The sequence below is a fragment of the Coffea eugenioides genome, chromosome 2, assembly GCF_003713205.1.
Source record: "Coffea eugenioides isolate CCC68of chromosome 2, Ceug_1.0, whole genome shotgun sequence".
NCBI lineage: Eukaryota > Viridiplantae > Streptophyta > Magnoliopsida > Gentianales > Rubiaceae > Coffea > Coffea eugenioides.
In genome coordinates, this window is record NC_040036.1 from 73,503,748 (window position 1) to 73,526,593 (window position 22,846).

Below are 22,846 nucleotides of genomic sequence, written 5' to 3' on the forward strand. Positions count from 1 at the left end.
TTATGTATATTATGTTTATATATTTTGGTCACTTCAACCATTTTAATTCTTAAACAAGGGTCATTTTGACATTTTTAAAGGTTCCGTTACGAATGATCATTTCTATCAACACTTTAATCCAAACTATGAGGGGGTTATGTATAGTTTTTGAAACTATAGGGGGTTATGTATAAAAACACTAAACTATAGGGGTAATATGTAATTTGCCCTAAAATTTGTTAGAAAAAAATAAATATATTTTACTCAATAAAATTTGTTAGAAAGAAAATAAAAATAGCATCATCTAATATATTTCATTTCAATATTTCATTATAAAAATGGTGGGGACAACTATAAAAAATATTAACGCTTTTTTGGGGGGCAATTTTTATTTTTATTTTTTTTTTTGGAGGGGGAGGGGTGCAAGGCTGTGGGCCTGTGGCTAGGCCTGTCAACGGGTCGGATCCGGGGCGGAATTCATTATTCCGGACCCGGCATACCAAATCGGATCCGGATCCGACCCGTTTACCTGACGGGTCTTCTACTCTATGTTCCGGATCCGGGTCGGGTCTACCCCAAAAAAATTATCAAGTTTTACAATTTCTAATAAAAATGAGAAAAAAATATATTTATACACTAATACAAAAAAAAAATCAAATAAGAAAATAAATCAAATTGACTTTATTTAAATACATTACCCTAATCAAATTATATTGATAAATATAAATATTTTAAATTATTAATCCATTTATATTCGGATCCGGGTCTAATACGGGTCGGAATACTATATTCAATATCCGACTCATTTTTTGTTTGACAAAATGGATCCGGATCCAGGTCTAGATAACGGAATTAAATCCATACCCATACTCGCAATAATTTCACGGATTCAGGCCCGAACCGTTGATTGGCCTATCTGTGGCTCGTGAATAATCCTCACAGAACCTCGGGGGCAATACTCTTTCTTTTTTTTCTTTTTTTTTGGCAACACTGTGGGTATCTGGGCCCATGGATTGGTAATACCGTACGGCCCAACTAATCCCACAGTGGGCTGGGAGCGGCCTGCCCCAAGCATCACCAGCCGCGGTAGTGCTGGGATTCGATCCCTGGACGTGGCTCTCCCCCAACTGGGACTACAACCACGGACCGAACCCGGAGGGGCCGGGGGCAATACTCTTTCACCGATAGGTATTCCGTGTTAACACTGTAGTATTCCTTTCCAGACCAAAAGAGGGATAACAAATAGGAAAAAAAAAGCCGTAGAGTTGTTGACGAAATCAGGGCTTGGTTTAATCTTATGAAATTAGTATATCTTCTGATAACAATGATTGCTGTTCTCTAAACACTCCTTTGCTTTGTACTAAATGACGACAATGACAACTTTTTCGTCCCTCACTTTTAAAAATGTAATTTTACGTTACTTATAAATTTATATTAATAAAATTTAGTTCCTAACTAACTTTCTGACTAGTTTTTTACCTGAATTCACCACATGTCTTGTACATGATTATTTTTTAGGAACAAAATTGTCAAATCAAATTTTACATAATTTGATCCATCATTTCACAAAATGATTTTTTTCATCGCTCACATTTTACAAAATGAATTTTTCATCTCTCATTGACCATATGGATGAATAGCTTTTTCTTTTTAATCCATATATATATCTATTTGATTTCACATAAATAGTACAAATAGTATGTAATATATTTTTATTTGATTTTACCTAAACAGGTTAATTGTAATTGTACACATGCTAAATTGATATATACATGGGTTCAAACTAACAATTTTGTTTTAAACCCATATATATATATATATATATATATATATATATCTATTTGAATTCGTAGTAAGTTTGAATTCGCTTCTAAGCATGTTTCACCGTATCAGTCGAGTCCGATACAAGTCGGCCGAGTCATAATCAGAACGGAGGAAATTAATATGATACCGATTCCCGAATCATGTATAATTTCATATCAGCGGCGACTAAGTCTGACTCGATTAATATTGGTCGATACGAATCCATGATGCATGATATCGGTCAAAATATCCAAGTCAACTTGGAGTCGACTCAAATAGTTTTTCAGATTGTACCTTTTTTGATATTTTCTAATTTTAGTAAATTTTTCAGAAATTTTGAAAAATTTTATGCGTTATAATATGCGTATCACCCGCTATGTCGCCACGGATGTCGAACAAGACTGGGACGCGACTGCGACATGCGACGGTGAAACATGCTTCTAAGCACAGGTCAAGATACATGCTTAGAGACACTTGCTATAAGTTATCGTTACTTGCCTTTCCACCTGAAAGCATGTTTCCTCCATATGGGCGCTTTTCCCGAAGACTCTCATATCATAGTCTCAAGATTAATCATGTTATGGATTGCTGGGGGATTTTTAAGGCCTATAGGGTTTAAAACGTTAGAAGAGGTTGCAGAAGATTATTTGCTTGATCTCATGGAGAGAAACTTAGTCTTTGCTGGAAAAAGGAAGTCTAATGGCAAAATCAATACTTGCCACATTCATGATCTCTTGCGCGACTTCTGCTTGAAAGAAGCTGAAAGAGAAAACTTCATGTATGTAGTGAGAAAGCAGGTGCAGAATGTTCGCAGAACCAATCAGTGTCGCACCAGTTTCCATGATAATTTGATTATCTCAAACCATTCATTTCCGCTAGCTCGTTCATTTTGTATTTCCACCTAAAGTCAAGGGATACTCAGAATAAATTCCCAGTAGATTCTTTGTCCAGCCATGTAAACTTCAAAATTGTTAAGGTATTGAACCTTGGGTTCCCGAAATTCAGTTATTTCCCTAGTGAGATGGTCCAACTACTTAACTTGAGGTATTCGGCGGTGTTTATTGGTGGAAATGTTCCAGAATCAATATCCAATCTTCGGAACCTACGAACTTTGATCCTTCGTGCGTATTAAAATATCACCTGGACTTTACCTTGGAAAGTTTGGAAGATGCCACCGTAGCAGCATCTTCAGTTTGGTGCAGTCATTGAGCTGCCTGATCCTTCTAGTAGTGAAAATGGTGGAAACAATAGTTTGTTTCTGCAAAATTTGCCGTCACTATCAGAATTAAGTCTATCAAGTTGTACCATGAATGTACTCAGTAGTATTCCCAACCTAAAGAAACTGAAACTTGTTGAGACTGAAATAAGATGTTCTGCAGCTTGTGATGATATTGAAGAGTTTGAAGTACAGTCAAATGATGAAGATGATATTCAAGACTTCAAGGGAGAGCCAACTGATGAAGATGATATTCAAGACTTCAAAAGAGAGCCAATTGACGAAGACCCTTGGCCATGGACCAATTTGAAGAACATTCCCAACCTCCATCGACTTGAAACACTGAAATATACCTTTATGGAAGACATTTGTACAAAACCGCGATAGATTCCTCATCTGGATTCCTACCCACCAAACCTCAAGAAGCTTTCTTTGCTTCAGAGCAAATTGCCATGGAAAATAATGGGCAATCTTGCCATGTGCCCCAACCTTGAGTGAGGTACTGAAACTCAGAGATGATGCCTGTGTTGGACCAGAGTGGAAGCAAGTGGAGACAGGGTTTTGTCCTCTAAAATTCCTGCTGATTGAAAACACAAATCTTGTGCATTGGGAAGCCACTAGTAGTCACTTCCCCAGTCTACAACATCTGGTTCTAATCTTCTTCTCCTGCCTGAATGAGATACCTACCTAGTGATGTTGGGGAAATTACACCATTGGAAAGAATTGAATTGTATCATTGTAGTTCTTCAGCGGAGGCTTCAGCAAGATTAATTCACCAGGAACAACAGAGCATGGGAAATGATATCCTTATGTTCGTATTACTAATTACCTTTTCCGAGCCTGAAGATTCAGTGTTTGAATTCCAGCAGATTCAATTCTGTGAAACTGTGTCATGCTATGTAAATTGTTTGTTACTTTTTTGTTACCTAATCTTTTGTTTAGTTTAAACAAAACCAAAAAATCGATCCCGTTTTACACCAAGACAACCAGTCAATCCACACCCCTATGCATGCTTTGATATCCGTAGTCGTAGAATTTACTATGATTGTATAATTGCTTAAGAAAGGACTGATTATTTATAGTTGAATAAATTTGCTGATGTGCTAGAAATTTCATCATTTTGGCCTGTGGAGTTTATAAAGATTCATGAGGTATAGCTTCTAATTAAATTTCAAGAACTCACCTGGAACATCTGGTTTTGTTTGGTAACTATAATCACAAATAACTGATCTGCATTCACCAAAATCAGAAACCATATCAACAAGGATGGATATACACTGGGGGCAGTGTAGGCAATTGCCCCCCTGAGTCCACCAAAATCTGCAAATTATATGCAGAAATTTATAACTTTGCCTCCATAGTTATAGAGTATTGTTCCCACTACCTTTTAATAAGATCTTTATTTTAAATTATTAAATTATTTGTCATTTTGTTCTCAACAAGTCAACACAATTAAAAACAAAATGACACCCATATCACCTCTCACATCTGGAACGAAATCAATAAAGACTTAACTTTACACATTTATTCTTTTCTATCTGTGGCAGAATTTGGATTTGAAATTTGGAAGTAGTACAATTTAACATGTTAAGTTTATGGCAAATTACACTTTACCCCCCTTGATTTAGTATTTTTCTACATAACCCTTCTATAATTTCAAAAACTATATATAACTCTCTCATAGTTTGGATTAAAGTGTCAAAGTGACGGAAATGATCATTCGTAATGGGACTTTTTAAAATGTCGAAATTACCCTTATAAATACATGATACACTAAGCCCGTGTAGTTTTATAGTTTACCATATAACCCCCTTATGATTTAATATTTTACCATATCATCCCCTTATAATTTTCAAAATATCCACATAACCCCCCTTGGTTAATAAATAATTTTCAACTTTACATAAGGGTATTTTTGACATTTCAGGTGATTTCGTTACAAATAATCACTTCCGTTACTTTGACACTTTAATCCAAACCGTAAGGTGATTAGTAAAAAAAATACTAAACCAAAAGGGGGGGTAAAGTGTAATTTGCCCTTAAGTTTATCCCACTGAACTGCATTTCTAACTCCACCCCTCCATGTCAACAATATGGACAGAAAAACTGCCCTCGTTCAAATTAATTAATTTCTCATTTGAGGATGAATTTTGTCAAACATTGATAATTCACATACTAAATGTGTTATGCCAGAAAATTTGACAACGAAATGCATCAATGACCCAAAGTTTAGGAATGAAAACTGGGATTTTCCCTTTGAGCATTTGTTTCTTATTCAATTGTAACCGAAAGAATGAACGAACTAGTCCTCTTGTAAATGTAAAATTGTTGTACTCTAATATTTCTACCAAAATCTAAATCTATTTTTGATGAACAAAAAAGGTTTTATTCCTGTAAATGAATAAGATGGGATCTTAGGGTCAGAATTGCACATTAAAAATTTCGCGTGATTCTTAATTTATATTTCTGTTGTCTATCATTATCCGAAAAAACATACTATATTCAGTAGTGTTTATATTCAGATAAAAAGTTTCACTCTAATTCCCAGTAACTTAATAAGCAATTCAGCTTTGAGAGTTGAGTTTTATGGAGTTTTTCCCTAGAGATGAACTCATCTATGCATCAATCAATTATGGGAGTTTTTGGATTGTAAATTTTTTACCAAAATTTATTTGCTTGTTTTATCAATATATTTTTCGACTATCTTTTTTATCTCAAATACATCACATCAAAAAAGTGCTACAGTATTTTTTAAAAAAATTATATCAAATAATCTACTATCCAATGCGAAGCTGAAATTAGTGTAATGAACATGAATGATTAGCATCATCATATACAAATGGTTTTCAAGTCAACTAATAGATCATGTCCCTTCATATAAACAATGAAATGAAGGACCTAGACAGAAATAGCCAAATAAGTTGCTTAGGTCGTCACAACTAGAAATCAAATTACAAAATTCCTTCTGGTCAGAGACAAAAATTTCAATATGAAGTAATGTATTAACGTTTCTCTAGTTTATTTCATGAACTCATTATTAAAAGCATTCACTATTAATCCCAAATCATCTTGCTAATCCCTTCTTTATTCTATCAGACATACTTACGTAACAGGAAAGCACTCTTCCACAATGTTTAGTGGTGGACAGGCGTTGAAAAGGAAATGGTGGATTGTGATTTGTGACCTTAATTTCTTGGGGCTGTATAAAGAATAAGAATTTGTCTTAAATGATATGACATGCAATGATTAATTAATGAAAGCAATAAGATAAACCTTTTACGAGGTTACAACTTACAATCAACCATTGGCGTGCAATATAGTCTAATTAGTAGGCAATCTAATTTAATCAAACAATCATCTGATTGCGTTCCTTTTTAGCATTGAATACTTATCTATACTTCTTGTATAATAGTAAAGGCTGCAGTGGTGTACGCACTCTTTTATCAATTTATCTAACATTTGCATTAATTTTCAATATTCTTCAAGAAAGATTATCATTTTCATAAAGCATAATTTAGTAAAAACAAATACTACCAAGTTATTTTCTTAGATCTAAATTTTTTTTTTAGATTTAAAATTTCTTGGGTTTTTTCGTAGAATCTCAATATCAATTTTGAATTTGAACCAATTGGATAGCGGATTTGAGGGAATAAACATGCACTGATATTTATAGAGCGGCACTTGCAGTGGATCAGATATGATGGTCTGTGATTCACGGTGTTAAATCTAATGATTTTTTATATCAGATATATCTTTGACATATTTATGTATTTTCTGCCATTAGTACAACTTTCTATTAATCAAATCGTGTTCGATGATTTTCAGTTAGTTTATTAATAATATTGACTTCTATTTTATCAAAAAGAAAAAAAAAAAGCTTTTTGTGCGAAAACTTGCCAATTTATACATCCGAATGTTACTTGATACTACTGGCTATGAGTACAAATGGCGACAAATCTATTGGCTGCATGGATTCTTTTCTAGATGACTATGAAACTAGCTAGGAAGCCTTGCAAGAGAAGAGAACAAGACAACTTAATTTTTTAAACCTTCCATTACTTGTACAAGTCAGTCTGTCTGCGTCCCATTTCTTTATTTAATTTATATGTATCTGTACGTCCTTCCTCCTTATCTTAATCCTTCTTTATCTGTTAATCTCTATTATCATCTTAATCCTTTCTTTACTTGTTAGTCTCTATTACTAACTCATTTCCAAGGGGGGAAGAAGACAAGTTTAATACATCCTTCTTTGCACCATAGTCTTTCCTTGAGTCGCTCAAGTCATCAAAAGTAAATTTTCTGTGTGGATCTATCTATCCATTTATTTTTCTTTTTTGAGGGTTAATTTTTCTTACAACGTCAGTGCAAAACTTCTTCTACAATTAGTATATGTAAATGTGAGCATGACACATGATTTTTTGTTTAAATTTTAAATTCTTCTTTTGCACTAATGATATGCGTCCAATTCTACTGGTGCAAAAAATCCTTATGATGATAGTGGAGAAAAGATTAGTATTTTCTTAATTTCAAGTTAAGGTCTACTGTCCTTAAACCAACTTCAAAGTTTGACTTATAAATTTTTTAAGATTTAACCTTTTCTACAATACCAGTATAAAATTTTTTATACTATCAAATGTAAATTCATGATACATACATAATCTGTTTAAGTTCTAAATTCTTTTTTTGCACACGCGGTATACATCTAAATTTGCTAATGCAAAAAAAAAAAAAAAATTGCCTACAATTATAGTGTAGAAACTATTAATGTTTTTTGAATTGCAAGTTGATTAATTTCAACTATCCTTAAACCTACTTAAAAATTTTACTTATATGTTTATGTATCTTAAACTCAGATAACACGCTTTGGTTATGTTGTAACCATCATCCCATTTGCTTCGTTTGGATTGGGGGATTTGGCAGAAGATTTAAAATCCTCTCAGATTGCTCTAATTATTTGGATTATTTGAATGTGTAATTCATCAATTATTTTAGTGTTTAAAATGTATTTAAATTATCAATAAATTACAAACTCAAATAACTCCTAAATTTTCCAAACAATTAGTGGGACTGGAGAAGATTTCAAATCCTTTATTGCATCTTTCAAACCAAACGCAATCATTGTGTTTTCAAAATGAATCAATCAAACAGTATTTGTTCATTGACGATTTAAAACTAAAATAGTTACCTATTAGATTTAAATTTGTTTTACCAGTTGCTTAGAGGTGAAAACTCTAGCAGGCGCACAAGAGTTAGAGTCTATGCGTACTTGCATAGGCAAGTCATACCATAAAAGGCCGTTTTTGAGTTTGATGCAGCAACCACCTGCCGGCTTGAAATCAAATCGTACTAACACTCTTGCACTGGATGCATAACTGCTAGAACTTGCATTTCATGCACTTTTTCACTCGAATCTAGCTTGATGCAGTCCTCTTCTAGAAGTTAGTCAAGCCTGAATATACACTATTTTAAGGGGAAAAAGGAAGTGATAATAATACAAATTCATTCACTTTTAATAAGTCTTATCAAGTTGAAGGTTGTTATGGCTCTTATTAGTTATTAGTCAAACTTTATGCACTTCTCTGCGGCAATTAATTGTAAGAATTACTCATCTAGCTAGTGAGGCATATACTGTAGGATTACAATTTAGATTGCAGATTATATGTAATCCTATAACTTTTTGTTAAGGAGATTCGATCTGCAATTATTTTCTGCACTAGACTATTAGTTTCTTGCATACTGCAGAGGATGATGATAAGAGGGCAGTTGCCTTGCTTTGTATTTAGAACTTGTATCATCAAGTGTTAATATATAAATTTTGCCATTTGACAAGGAAAATTAAAAGGTTCTTGTACATGTTAATTAGGCATGTGTTAATATATAAATTTGAGTAAATCTTATATACACTAACAGTGCATATACTGTCAATGTTTGATTTATCACATGTATGTACAAATTGAATTTCAAATTCAAAATTGGTGTAGTTGTCATTCATGCAACGCTGACTGTGCATATACTGTCAGTAGTGTAAGAAAGATTAATTCTATAAATTTTGCCGTTTGACAAGGAAAATTAAAAGGTTCTTGTACAAGTTGAAATGTTAATTAGGCAAATGATGTTTCTACGGCCCAAATTTTATTGCTACATCAATTTTGGATAAATTAACGAAACTACGTGTTTCGAGTCTAAATTGCAAATGGACTTGAGAATGGCAAGTTTTTGAGTGATCTAACACATTAAAAACAAAGGGTTAGATGATTTTGAGTGATCTAACACATTAAAAACAAAGGGTTTTTCGAACAGCGTTCATAGAGCACTCGTTAACACATTTAGCATTCATTTAACCTACTATATATATACACACACACATACTAATAATTATTACTCTCTCTTGCATTCATATACTTTCTCTATTTAATCTTACCTACCCTTCCTTGTATTTATTTACTTTTCCTAATTAATTTTATATTTTAAAAAATATGACACTTGAAAATATATCTTAATGAATGAGCACCCGTTAGACAGACCTTAAAAACAATTAATTGGCTAACAAGATTAACATCCTGAACAGTATAATTAAAAACCATCCCTTTTTAAATACCTGTGCCTAAAAGAATATTCTGGTAATACATAGCCATGCATGATCACCAAGTATTCCCTGGTGAACATGCTACGTTGTATTATTTTACTTTTATATTAGTAGATAAGAAGGAGATGACAACGATCAGTATACTATTCCACCATTGACATGATTTCAAGCATCACAATAATTTTAACACGAAATTCCAACAACTTGTCATGTTCTTGCGGTCACCATCATTGATTAAACATTAAAGAGCTTCCAATTTCTAAGTCAAGAACCACAGTTGATAGGAACATTGGCTTGATATCATGAATTTCTCTGTGTTTGTGTGATTTGAATTTTTAAATTAATCATGGATGCCCAGATGAAATAACTGTTCGTGAATGTCCAATCTGTTGGAAGCTCAATTAGTCAAAATATTCCAGCGTACTCATTTCTTTAGTTTCAATCGAATCTTTGAAGCTGAAATTCTAAATTTTAATACCAAATTATTTTCTCAATTGAAGAAAATACTAATCGAATTCATATATAATTGTTCAACTACCGATTAACCTTAGTGATATTTTACTTTTTGTCATTAGCTCTTCATACTTTTGTATCTTTTACATTATACATATATATATAATTAATTTTTCCTATATTGACAGTGTATAGTATATATATACACTATCAGTTTTGAATTAATAATAACTATGTAAAATTTGAATTTAAAATTCAATTTTTGCACATGTATCATGAATACAATTGTGATAATGCATACACTGTTAGATTTAATCACATATATATACAATATACTCTTGCGTGAAACTATCCTCCTTAAAATGGAAAGTTGGAAACTTCAGAGCATTAAATTGTGGTCAAAATTTGAGTAGACCCGATCTTTAAAGATTCAATGATCCAGATTGTATTACATCATTTGACGAGATAGTGTGACACAATCTAAACCATTGGATTTTTAAAACCAGCTCTAGTGTGGGTCTTAAACTGTAGCTACCGATTTTTTATACTCAAAGCAACAACCAAGTAAAATTGCTGTATGCGAACAATAAAAGGACAAGGAAAACTTGTTTCATGCGTTCCACTTTAGACCGCAGAGGAAATCCCATGGTTCTCGTCTTCCTCAAGTAACAGCAAATCTAGAGAAAGTGAAGAAAGACAAAAAAAAGTTTCAAGAGAACTATACTTTGTTCTTTATCTCTTCTTTCTTTCTTTCTCAATGTCAAACATTTCGGGAGATGATGAACCTTTCAAGCATTACAGTGCTTCAACACCAACAAATAGTGATGGATCTTCAATTCAACAGCAGCAAGCTCCAAAAGACAAGAAGAAGAGAAACCCACCTGGAAATCCTGGTATACTTCTTTTACTTTGATAAGTTTCTTGCTTTATTACATAAAAAAGAGCCATGTTAGACAGATTAGCCCTGACTTTCTCTGGTCATAATATCACCCAAATTCATTCTTTTAGCTAACTGAGGAAGAATTTGCAAATTAATAAAACTCGATAGCTGAGTTTTCCATCTTCAGGGAAAAACTCGTTGACCTCCTACTAGAAAAATTCCCGATTCTCCTCGAGCCGGCGGAGTTACTTGAACCACTTTCCTAAAAATAGAATAAATTTTGTAACCTTCTTTGGTTTTTTTGATAATCGCCAATTAAAAGGAGATATTTTCTTAATTTTTGTTTTAGCTATTTCAGCCGCCTCATGCCATAATTTTCGATGTCTTTTATGTATATCTAGAGACTGGATTCAGCATGACTTTGGAGAATTCTGTGAGAAAGTGAGGGGACTTACTTCTTAGAAACTCAGATGTGCTAAATAAAGTTTCTATATGTATTTCAAAGATTTTAATCTGCAGTAAGTAGTAACTCTTATGGATTATCTTTGAGAATCTTGGTCAAGTCTAGAGGCAATTTCTTGTGCTTTTCTGAAGCAGATTAGAAAATAGTGATCCTTGAAAAAGTTGTTTTAAAAAATATTTGTACTCCTCTAATTAATCAACTTTTCTTTTTTAATTTTCTTTCTCCTCATAATCAACTTTAATTTTCTCTGCCTATAATAAAAATAAGCACTCAAAATGACATGACTCTCACAAATTTAAAGCTTTATTCTGCCAATTCTCAACAGACCAATTCATTCTTTATAACATATAACATACTCCCTTTTTTTGGCCTTAATAAGTCAAAATATTGTCAGCCTCCTTGTGATGAATGTTCTTTTCTGTGCAATCTCAAATGTGAAGCTAGTGTCTGTAAAGCTGTATACTTGAAATTCAAAAGGAATGAACCTATAAGTAACTTCAACTTAAAATTAAAAAAAAAAAATCCGAATATGATCATTTTCAAGTAGAGAGTCCATCATGCTGAAATTGAAACATAAATATATCATTTCTCTCGTTAATTTGGAAACATTTTATTGTTTATCCGTGAAGTTCAATCAACATTCTTGACTCATGGGTACTCACTAGTAATGAATGAGCAAGCAGAAACTAGTGTAAAATTCAACTGATACATGCAGCAAATGATGTAACAAGTTGGAGAATGAGATTTTGATTCCCATCAATAATTTAGTAATTTATTTTACTTTTGGTTTGTTGAGATGAAATTTTCGAGATATTTAAATCACTTGTTGAAGAAAATTTAGGTAGCTAGGTTCAATTATTGATTTTGCTACACAATAATTGAGAGGTGACCACACCATTCCTAGCTACCTTTAAATTGCCTCTTCTATATTCGCCTTTGTTTTTTATGACTGTTTAGGTGAAATGACTCTGCTTCCATGCATGTACTAATACCTTTAATGGCTGCCTCCTCCCATCCTTCCTCAACTTGGTTTTCCACTGGCCTCACTTTTCTCTTGAGAAAATGAAAGATCGAGAGAATTGTAACTTGCCCACTTCTGTTTTTTTTCCATTGACAATTGAGTCCTATAAAAGAAAATTTTCTATCCACTTTTCTCATGGTCTTACTCGAAATTTCGATCTGTGGAAAGTTTGGAATACTAATAATACCATACCTTACTTGTCACCAGCATCAAATATAAGACAAAGATGGAGGGCCTGACATGTTTTGGTCACAATCGCCGGCCGACACATTAATTTGAGGCTAATTATAAACAAGCAGTTGATATATTTGTCAAATGATACTAACTTAATTCTTCAGGTTTTAAGTTCATAAAGAAAAAAGTTTTAGGTCCTGTTTAGATTGCGATTTTTTTGAAATTTTATTTTAGAATATCCTTTTGACATAGTTTTCAATTACCTTTTTACGTCATATACATCACACTATTGTAACTTTTTTTAATCAAAACTCCCAAAAAACTTTAATCCAAATGGGCTCTTAAATTCACCTTTATTGAAAGAAATTGTAAGAAACCAGCGAAAAATGGTCAAAAGTGATCAGAGATTATTCATGGAATGAAATTCCATTTTCCCTTATTCAGATTCATGTATGAATAAATTGAAACTCACCCAAAAAAAAAAAAAAAAAATGAACTTGTACAAAACCATGGCAAGGCTCAGACAAGATCAAACAATCCAAAAATGGATACTGCAGGCACCAAGATTAAAATTTCACATATTACCAGCTTCATTTTCTCCTCTTTGTAGTTTTTTGTTTTAATATCCAATATATATGCCCCAAGTCGTTTTTATGCTTTTATTAAAAGGACGGAGAAAATAACAAAATAGATTTCTGAGATTGGTGCTCCAATTAACGTGCAGATCCAGATGCTGAAGTGATAGCTTTATCACCTAAAACCCTCATGGCTACAAAAAGATTCATATGTGAAATTTGCCAGAAAGGGTTTCAAAGGGACCAAAACCTTCAATTACATCGACGGGGCCATAATCTTCCCTGGAAGCTGAGGCAAAGAACCAGTACAGAAACAAGGAAACGAGTCTACGTTTGTCCAGAAACTTGCTGTGTTCACCACCATCCATCTCGAGCTTTAGGTGATCTTACAGGGATTAAGAAACATTATTCCCGTAAACATGGTGAAAAGAAATGGAAATGTGATAAGTGCTCAAAAAAGTATGCAGTGCAATCTGACTGGAAAGCTCATTCAAGAACTTGTGGTACAAGGGAATATAAATGCGAATGTGGTACCATCTTCTCCAGGTTCATAACAATGATACTTACTATATATATACATCTATTATATAGCTTGATGGTCAGCTTTTCAGCTGACTTATGATCATTTATTCTTAGCATAAATATCTATGACATGAGTGTAGCAAACAGTTTTCGCTAGATTAATTATTGGAGCTTCAAGGCTGGGATAGCAAAAATTCCGAGAAAGTTCATATGTAGTCGATATCTGATCATATTACACTAATAACTACTATGAAACAAGTATTTGATTGTATAGAGTTAGAGCAGAAGGTTCCAACTTTTATACTAGCATTGCTTTGTAAAGCTTCTTCAACTTGATCAATGCAATGAAATCTGAGTTATTTTGTGATTAAAACCAAAAACATGTGTAATATAAGCATTATAGAAAGGTGTACAAGAAATAAAATATTTAACACTAAATGCTTGTTTAATTAGCAATTATGCAACTGTTATAGGAGCCTACTTAATAAAGCTCTAGACCACATATCTCTTCCTTCCAGTTTTCTTTTCTGGGTAGGTAACATTCCGGCTTTCTTTTTTTCTTCCTTCCAATTTAATTATTCACTTTCTGTGTTTCTATTCTTAACTGAGATTCAATTTGTTTAATTTCTATTCCATTCTCCAGGAGAGATAGTTTCGTCACGCATAGAGCTTTCTGTGACGCCCTAGCTGAAGAAAACAGCAAAATTAGCCAGGTGTTAGCAGCCAACAAGGGAGGTACTAATATAGAAAGCCCGGAAGATCTTGAAACCATGTCAACGAGGACATTCGAGAACAAGCTTGGCACATCCATGGCAGCACCTGACTTAAGCCACCTAGATGGGACAATCTCAATGATGAAGACGCCACCTAATGAACTTATGCAGATGTCTATGGAACCATTAAACATTGCTGGATTAACCATGTTCCCTTCAACACTTTTAGGCAGCCCAAGAAACCTATCCTTTCCATCTTCACGTCCTCAGCTGAGCACAAATTCACCAACAGTCTTGAAAGGTTATAATGACAGCAATAGCAAATGCCACCAAGAAGCCAGTATAGCCCAGTTTTCAGCAACAGCCCTGATGCAGAAAGCAGCTCAAATTGGTTCAATCATGAGGAGCAATATAAGTTCTCCAATGGTGCAAAAGGGTTTTACTCCAAATATGGCACCGTTGTCCTACAATGGAACATTAAAGTATTTGAGCGATACGAACATATTTCATCAAAGGGGAACAGAAAAGGTTTCAGCATCAGATCAGCTTCATGACCCCCTTAGTAATGGAGATGAGAGCTCCAGAATGCAGAATTTGGGAACCAACAACGGTCTATTATTTAACGAAAACCTGGATTTCTTGCATAATAATGAGGGCGCTTGTGATGCAGATGATGGTGATACAACTATAAATGGAAGGAACCAAGCAGGGATTTATGCAAGAAGTCTCAAGAACTCGAATTTCATGACTCTGGATTTATTGGGGATCGGTGGATTCGGACATACAGTTTTTCATGGAATGCAGCAGCAAGAGATGGATGTTGAAGCAGCCACAACAGTACTAGAGGATGCAAGCTGCATCGGATACGTTTCAGCAACGGATCATTCAACTCACAATTGAGAAATTCACCTGGGATTCTTGATATCGAAATTATGTATTCTAGACAAGCACTTCTTATCTGTCAAGAATCGTTTATCTATATATATATATGGAACCAGAAAATTTATCTTGAGGGGCTGAGCTTTAATTTTAAAAAAAAACGTATAATTTTAAATTTTTTTTTTTTAAGTTTCTGTGGAGGCAAATTTTACATTTATAATTTATAAAAAAATTGTTTTGGAAAATCATTTAATTTCTTGTACTTTATAAGACTGAAAGCATGGGAAAAGAAATAGGGTGACTGATTATTCCCTCATATGCTTCGAGTTGGAGTTCTACAGCGTGTTCCTGTTTGATTATTTAATTCGATTTTAAATTTTGATTTGCAAAATAAGATTTTTTTTTTTTTTGGCATTCTTGTTTGATTTTATGTCTAGATTTTTGAAACCGATGGTATAGCTAAGAGTAGTGTTTGTGCAGTCCAATTAATCTTTTTTCTTTTTTTTTTTTTTGGCAAAATTTAGAGCAACTCCTACGTCAGGCCATCTTTCTTTTGGCAGTGAGTGTGAAACTGGTCAATTTTAGGACCAAATTATAAATAAAGGCCAGGTCCAAATCTTGAAGACCAAAAAATACAATTAATATTGTAAAAAGATTACTAGCACTTTAACAAATAGTGTAATTAAGGTTCACATTCGAACTTGCCATAATATTCTCTAATTTAGAAAGCAAAAACAACAAGGAGATTGGTTAACTTTCCCACATCCCACGATTAAAGAACCCTTTTGATTATTAAAGTCCATTTAGGAAAAAACCAAAAAGGCAAAAAAAAAAAAACTCCGGAGAAATTTCCGCAATTTGGTAGAAGCATAGTACTCAGATATAGGATTTGGTATAGATAGGATTGGAGGTTGGTATAATTGTCCAATTGTTATACTTTCTATATTATATGGTATACAGTTATATAATTTTGTTATACTCATAGAGTTTATTCGTGTATATCATATCAATGCATAAAATGAGTGTACAGGCACATTATACATACAGTATACTAATCGCACCTAATTAGATCTAAACCACTCATTTGGATTGGCCATTTTTTCAAAAAATATCTCATTCATAAAATATATCAAATATTTTTAAAAAAATTTATAATAAAAATTTTTCATATACACTGCTACAGTAAAATTTTTCAAAAACACCCCAAAAAATAACTCATCTAGACGATATTGAAGAATGAGAACCACTAGGAGTCTGTTTTGTTGGAAGTAAAATGTTTTCCTTGGGAAAATATTTTCCATGGAAGTAATTTTCCATGAAAATCATTTCCCTTTCATCATTTTCAGGTGTTTGGTTAGCTTATTGAAAATATTTTCTTACTTCATTTTTCTGGTGTTTGTTTAACTTTTGAAATATTTTCACTTTTATCTCTATCTTTATTTTCTACACATTATAACTACATACTTCTTCCCATGCAAAATAAGAAAATTTATCTCATTGTTTAACTTTAAAAAATCTTGGAGAAATATATATATGAATAAAAAATATCTCCTTAAGCAATAAACAAACTGCTGGCCATTTAGTGTCAAAAATCAATCATATGCAATGCTTATTGTGACATATATCTTGCACTCTCACTGCTGAAAGTTTCTCTAGAAAAGAATGTTCCTATTATACATAATTAATTACTAGCATAGGATAAGCAGGATGAGGTTTTTTTTTATTTTGAATATACTAGGGGGAGGGTTGGGTTGGGTTGGGTTGGGTTGGGTGGTACGGGGGAGGGAGTGTAAGAAATAAGATGTTTTCAATAAGTTTTGAACATACTACAGGCGGGATGCATGCATTTCGGAAAACAACTTCAGTAAGTTTGGAAGGGAAGTTGTTTTCCATAAGATGAGTGAAAATATTTTACATAGGAAAATGTTTTCAGTAACTTTTGTGCAACCAAACACGGGAAATTAGGAAAATATTTTCCTGGAAAACATTTTCACCCGAAACAAACGGACCCTAGATGTCACATCTTTTACCGAAGAATGAGAACCACTAGAAAAGGATAACATTATCACCTACTGACCTACAGAAAATATGCAAATCTTTACGCTCATCCAGGCATAAAAAAAAAAAAAAACCACACTATCCTGGCAATTGAAGCAACGCTTAATCAGAAAACGATGACCAATAATCAACATTGATGGCCATTCAGATGCAACACTATAGTTGCCTGAATGCATGCAAAATCAAGACCAAATTTCCCTATCCAATTTGCATGACTCAATCTTCTAATAATGACCAGAAAGAGAGTCTTCAGCAGCAAGCGGCAGTCCCTCCTCCAGCTGATTCTGCAAACCAATTTGCACCTTTAGCATCAACTTTCAGGAGGCGACTTCTCACAGGTGTTGCCTCGGCTTCTGTGGTTGCTGTTGGCGCTAATTTTGCCGGCATTACTAGCTTTCTTCTTGGGTTGTCGCCTGAAAATGCTAGGAGCTTGAAGCTAGATGTTCTTTATCCGATTGAAGGGTATAGCAGATGCATTGAAGCTAATCAAGCCTTTGCAGATCAAGGATTTGGTTAGTAAGTGAATTCCCCTCTGTCTAATTAACGAAGCTAATTCTTGAAATGTTTGAAAATTCAGTATTCAACATCCCAAGTACATAAAAGCTTTGAGGAGAAATCACTAACTACATAGATAATCAAGTCTTGATTTTACAGCTACATATAAATTGGTTTTATGACATACAATATTAATTTATATGTATGGAAACAATTCTCAAGTTTTGGGTAAACTAGAAAACTAGAAGGCTAACAATTACTTTTTTTATTAGACTTTCAAGTTTTGCTATGATATTGTGGAAAATGCAGAGTTCATATATCCTGCAAATTGGGTTGGAGATCAAACTCTGTTGTCTAGAGCAGCTGGGAAGGCAGAAAGATCACTGGATCCACCAGGGCTTAAAAATGGCCGGAAATATGTAAATGAGCCAATTGTTGCATTTGGTCCACCGGGTTCGAGTGGAGAGCTCAATGTCAGTGTAATTGTCTCAACAGTCCCTAGTAATTTCTCGTAAGTCCACTAAACCTTGTTTATATCTTTCGTATCCCAGGAAATTCGAGAATTATTGGCTCTGGTTGAAGAAGCTAATTTTCTTCTTTTAACCTTTTCGAAAAAAAAAAATCTTTTCCAACAAGGAGGTGTTAGGTTTGGGTTTTATCCCACTAATTGTGTCGGGAGGAATAAGATTTAAAAAGTGGGGAGACGGGTAGGGGAATTCGAAGCTAATTATATACGCTAGATTAAATTTCATATTTTCTGTTCAGCCGCCTCGGTTGATTGTTCTTTAAAAGGGGTAAATTTCAATGATATTATCCATAAGTTTCCCCTTAGAACAAATGCTTTGCTGGTGATAATTGAAACTGCAACTTATCTTTTTTCTTTATTTAGGGGAGTGCTATTATAATTTTTTTTAAAAAATAAGAGAGAGAATTCGTAATATGAAAATCTTTTACTAAGTGACAATAATGCGACTTAGCGACAGAAATATTAGTGTATAGTAAATTACACAAATATATTTCTTGAATTACACACTCGATCTTTAGCATTAGAAGTTTAATGCCATGGTTAGATTGCTATTTTCTAAAGAAAAATGTTTATAATTTTTATGAATAAATTTTTCAATCATCTTTCTGTCTCATCTTTAATACGAAACGATATATAGCTGGCGGCTCTCAAGAATAATCACTCAGCAATCTGCATAATTGTTTTCTTTTAGAAATTTGATACATGTCTGTGGAAATTATGAGCGTGCTAGTGGCAATGGTACTTGGCTGCATAATCAATCTTCTACATTAACATACCATTCCTTGGCCCCTTCACAGTATTGAGGCATTTGGGAGTCCAAAAGAAGTTGGAGAAGAATTGATCAAGACGATCACTGGAAAACGTCCAGATGTAAAGGGAACCTTAATCCAATCATATTCAAGAGAGGATTCCTCCAAGAATGTTAGATATTACTCATTGGAATTCCAAGTTGAAAGCCCAACGTTTCAAAGACACAATGTTGCAGTATTTTGTACCAAGGGAGGAAGGCTGTTTACTCTGAATGCTCAGGCCCCAGAGTCACTCTGGCCACAAATTAAATCGGACTTGTATACAATTGCTGATTCTTTTAGTCTAACCTCATAAATAAATCCCGGTTGAGAATTTTTCTGTCATCAACATGGTTGGTCCAAAAAAAAACATGGTTGGTTCAAAATTTCATATTCTTCTTTGCTCCAATTACAACAAAAAGCTTTTGGGCAAATTATACTTTACCCCATGTGGTTTAGTGTTTATTTACATAATCCTCTATAATTTTAAAAACTATGCATAACCCCCTCATTATTTGAATTAAAGTATCAAAGTGACGGAATTTGTAATCCATAACGGGGTTAACTAAAATGTCAAAAATATCGTTATATAAAGTTGAAAATTATTTATTAACCATAGAGGGCTATGTATATATATTGAAAATCATAAGGGAGTTATATGGTAAAGTACTAAATCATAAGGGGATTATATGATAAAACATAAAATCATACGGGGTTAGAGTGTCATGTGTTTATATAATTTGGTCATTTCACCTATTTTAGTTTTTAAACAAGGGTAATTTCGACATTTTCATAGGTTCTATTATGGATGATCATTTTCATTACTTTGACACTTTAATCCAAACTATAAGGGGTTACATATATTTTTTAAAACTATAGGGGACTATGTGAAAATTAACTATACTATAGGAGTATAGGGGGTAAAGTGTAATTTGCCCAATGCTTTTTCCTTTGGAGGAAGAAAAAAAAAAAGATAAGAGTGGAATGAACAGATTTAGTCAACATTAGGAAATATTGTGCTAGAAGTAATTTTTTTTAGGGGAAAAGGGTTTTAAGTCATTCTTACTCTCGACCCATATCAACTTTTCAGGTGATTTTTTTCTCAAGAACTTATGTGTTTTATTGGTTAAACTCTACCATTTTTTTTCTTTGGGGTAAGAAAAAAAAAAAAGCATCACACTTTTCTCTGATGTAAAAAACACGATTTTGAAAATGAGGAAAGGTAATTTAGGAGAAAATCATGATTTAAGATTGGGAAAAATTTTTAAAATATGTGAGTAGTGTGGCGTATTCTTCTAAACTGATTTATTGGACTCTAAATTAAGGACTTGCACGCTAATATTGTATTTGAATCAGGAAAAGTGAGGGATGATTGTAGCAAAAGTAGTTGTCTTTTAAAGCCAAAGTAAATATCTTTTAATCATGGGATAATATCAGAAACCTCCCCTGAGGTTTCTTCAAATATCACTTAGCTCCCCCCACATTTTAGAAATCTCTCTTACCACCCCTCAAGTGATAATGGGTCAGCAGTCAACAAGAAATCTAATCAATTGCTAATAATACCCTTTGCTTTGCTGTTAACTTATTCAGCTGATAAAATACAAAAAATGACTGAGAGAGCAAGCATGGAACTGTATAAAGCCCGGGAAAGCATTGCCGCCTAGAAGCTGAGTTCCGTACGAATTGCATGGCGCCATTTTGCTCTGATAAGACGTCTAATAGCCCGGGAAATGAAGAGGAATGAAATACTACTTATAACTGTGATTGTTATTTGATAGTATCTTTCTGGAAATTGGTCCATGGATATTGCAGAGGAGGAGAAATATTGCAAAGTATTGAATTGCATGCGTTCGGTTGGAGTGAAAGTGATTTTGTCAAAACTGAGCTGCACAACAGGTAAAAATCTTCCATTGCTAGTTGATATGATCAACATGTAGAAGGAGAACTTGTCGAGTGCCATGAACTGTTCTTCATCAGTTGCCTATAATATCTCTGTTTTCTTGTGTTTTTCTATTTTGTTGGACTTGCTCTGGCTGAGTTTCATTGGTAGTTGATATGATGAACATGTAACAGGAGAAAATGCAGGTGTCATGAACTGTTCTTCATGATTTGCCTATAATATCTCTGTTTTCCTTGTGTTTTTGTGGTTTATTGGACTTGATGACCGAGTTTAACATCCAAACAGAGCCTTTGTATGTGATCCTTATATTAAGTATTGTTAATGTTGGATGCTGTAAAGAATGTCTGATTTGATGAACTATGCTTGATCTTTATTTTATTGGTTCAAAAAAGTTGATGAATATTGAGTTGAAGCTAAGCTGTAATATATAAGAACAGCTTAGCTTTGTAGCTTAACTTTGTAGCTTAGCTTTGCAACCTGAGTTTGACTTTGATTAAGCATGCGTGTGTTATACTATGTCCCTTGTGAGAATATGTGATCCTTATAGCGACTGATTCAAACTTTTCTTGCAAACACACTGATATGTAGGATGAGAAGAATTATTGCACATGATATTCTAGTCCATTACATGGGAAACACTATCAGAATTCCTAATGTCGATCCAAAGAACTATCAATATATTGACCTTCTTGGTGATGTTACTGATAAGGCAATGAATGATTTGCCTGGAAATTTGAACATGCTTGTGCATATGCAATGTGCGATTCCTAGGACAACAGGCTTTATGGACATCAGTAGTGACAAATCAGTCCTTGATATGTTCAAACTTCATGAAATGATCTTGTTATAAACTTGTACTTACTGCACCTGGATATTATTCCTACTACAGAGGAGAATATGGTAGACTACAGGAATAACCAACTTATTGTGGCACAGAAAGACATAGGAATCGAAAATGCTCATATTCCTGTAGTTGACAGTAAGAGTGATGATGAGATTTATGCTTCTAGTTCTGATGACTCTTCGAAGGATGACATAGATAGTGACTTGGAAGATGTCATAGCTGAAGATAGGGCCTTAATTTGTAGTAGTGATAAGGAGGAAAATGACTTGTCTGATTATGAGGAAATAGAGGATGCACAAGTTGTCCCTGATTCAGAATCTGACCAAGAGACTGATCCTATGAGAGCAATCATGCAGTCAAAAATGTGGACTTACAATCCAAGAGAGGACATTGAGTTTGAGAAAGGGATGCTATTTACCAGTGTGGATGTATTTAGAGCAGTGTTGAAGGACTATGCTATTCAGAAAGGATTTCCATTGGTGAGGTTGAAAAATGAAAAGAGCAGGTGCACTGCCAAGTGTGGTGCTGAGGGGTGTAACTGGAGGATTCATACATCTCCAGTTGGTGATACAACCACATTCATGGTTAAGACATATACACCTGAGCATACGTGTGTCATGAATAGGAAAAATTCAGAAGCAACATCAGATTGGATAGCAAAGAAGTTAATTTCTGTTATGAGAGATCACCGAGAGATGACAAGCAAGGAAGTAAAGGCTGAAATGCAGAAGCATGGAGTCTTGCCAAGTAAAATGCAAATTTACAGGGCAAAAAAGAAAGCCTTGGAACAAATAGAAGGATCATACAGTGAGGCCTATGGAAAATTACCAAAATATGCTGAACTGTTGAGGATGCACAACCCAGGAAGCATCATAAAAATTCACTATGATAGGCCAAACATTCTGGTAGAGCCTAAATTTCTGAGATTGTTTGTCTCTTTCAAGGCACAAAGAGATGGTTTCCTGGCAGGT

At 33.7% G+C, this 22,846-nt stretch overlaps 2 protein-coding genes across 2 annotated transcripts; both read left to right on the plus strand.

The window, feature by feature from the left end:
* Positions 1 to 10,723: 10,723 nt before the first annotated feature.
* On the plus strand, positions 10,724 to 15,357 carry LOC113763494 (zinc finger protein GAI-ASSOCIATED FACTOR 1-like). Its single transcript, XM_027307321.1, has 3 exons — positions 10,724 to 10,930; positions 13,300 to 13,696; positions 14,316 to 15,357. Exons 1-3 carry the CDS (start codon positions 10,795 to 10,797, stop codon positions 15,283 to 15,285), a joined length of 1,503 nt encoding a protein of 500 aa, XP_027163122.1. The 5' UTR covers positions 10,724 to 10,794; the 3' UTR covers positions 15,286 to 15,357.
* A 2,021-nt stretch (positions 15,358 to 17,378) lies between these two features.
* On the plus strand, positions 17,379 to 19,522 carry LOC113760873 (psbP domain-containing protein 7, chloroplastic). The gene is made up of 3 exons (XM_027303612.1): positions 17,379 to 17,834; positions 18,127 to 18,328; positions 19,141 to 19,522. The coding sequence occupies exons 1-3, from the start codon at positions 17,459 to 17,461 to the stop codon at positions 19,445 to 19,447; spliced, it is 885 nt and encodes a 294-aa protein (XP_027159413.1). The 5' UTR covers positions 17,379 to 17,458; the 3' UTR covers positions 19,448 to 19,522.
* Positions 19,523 to 22,846: the final 3,324 nt, after the last annotated feature.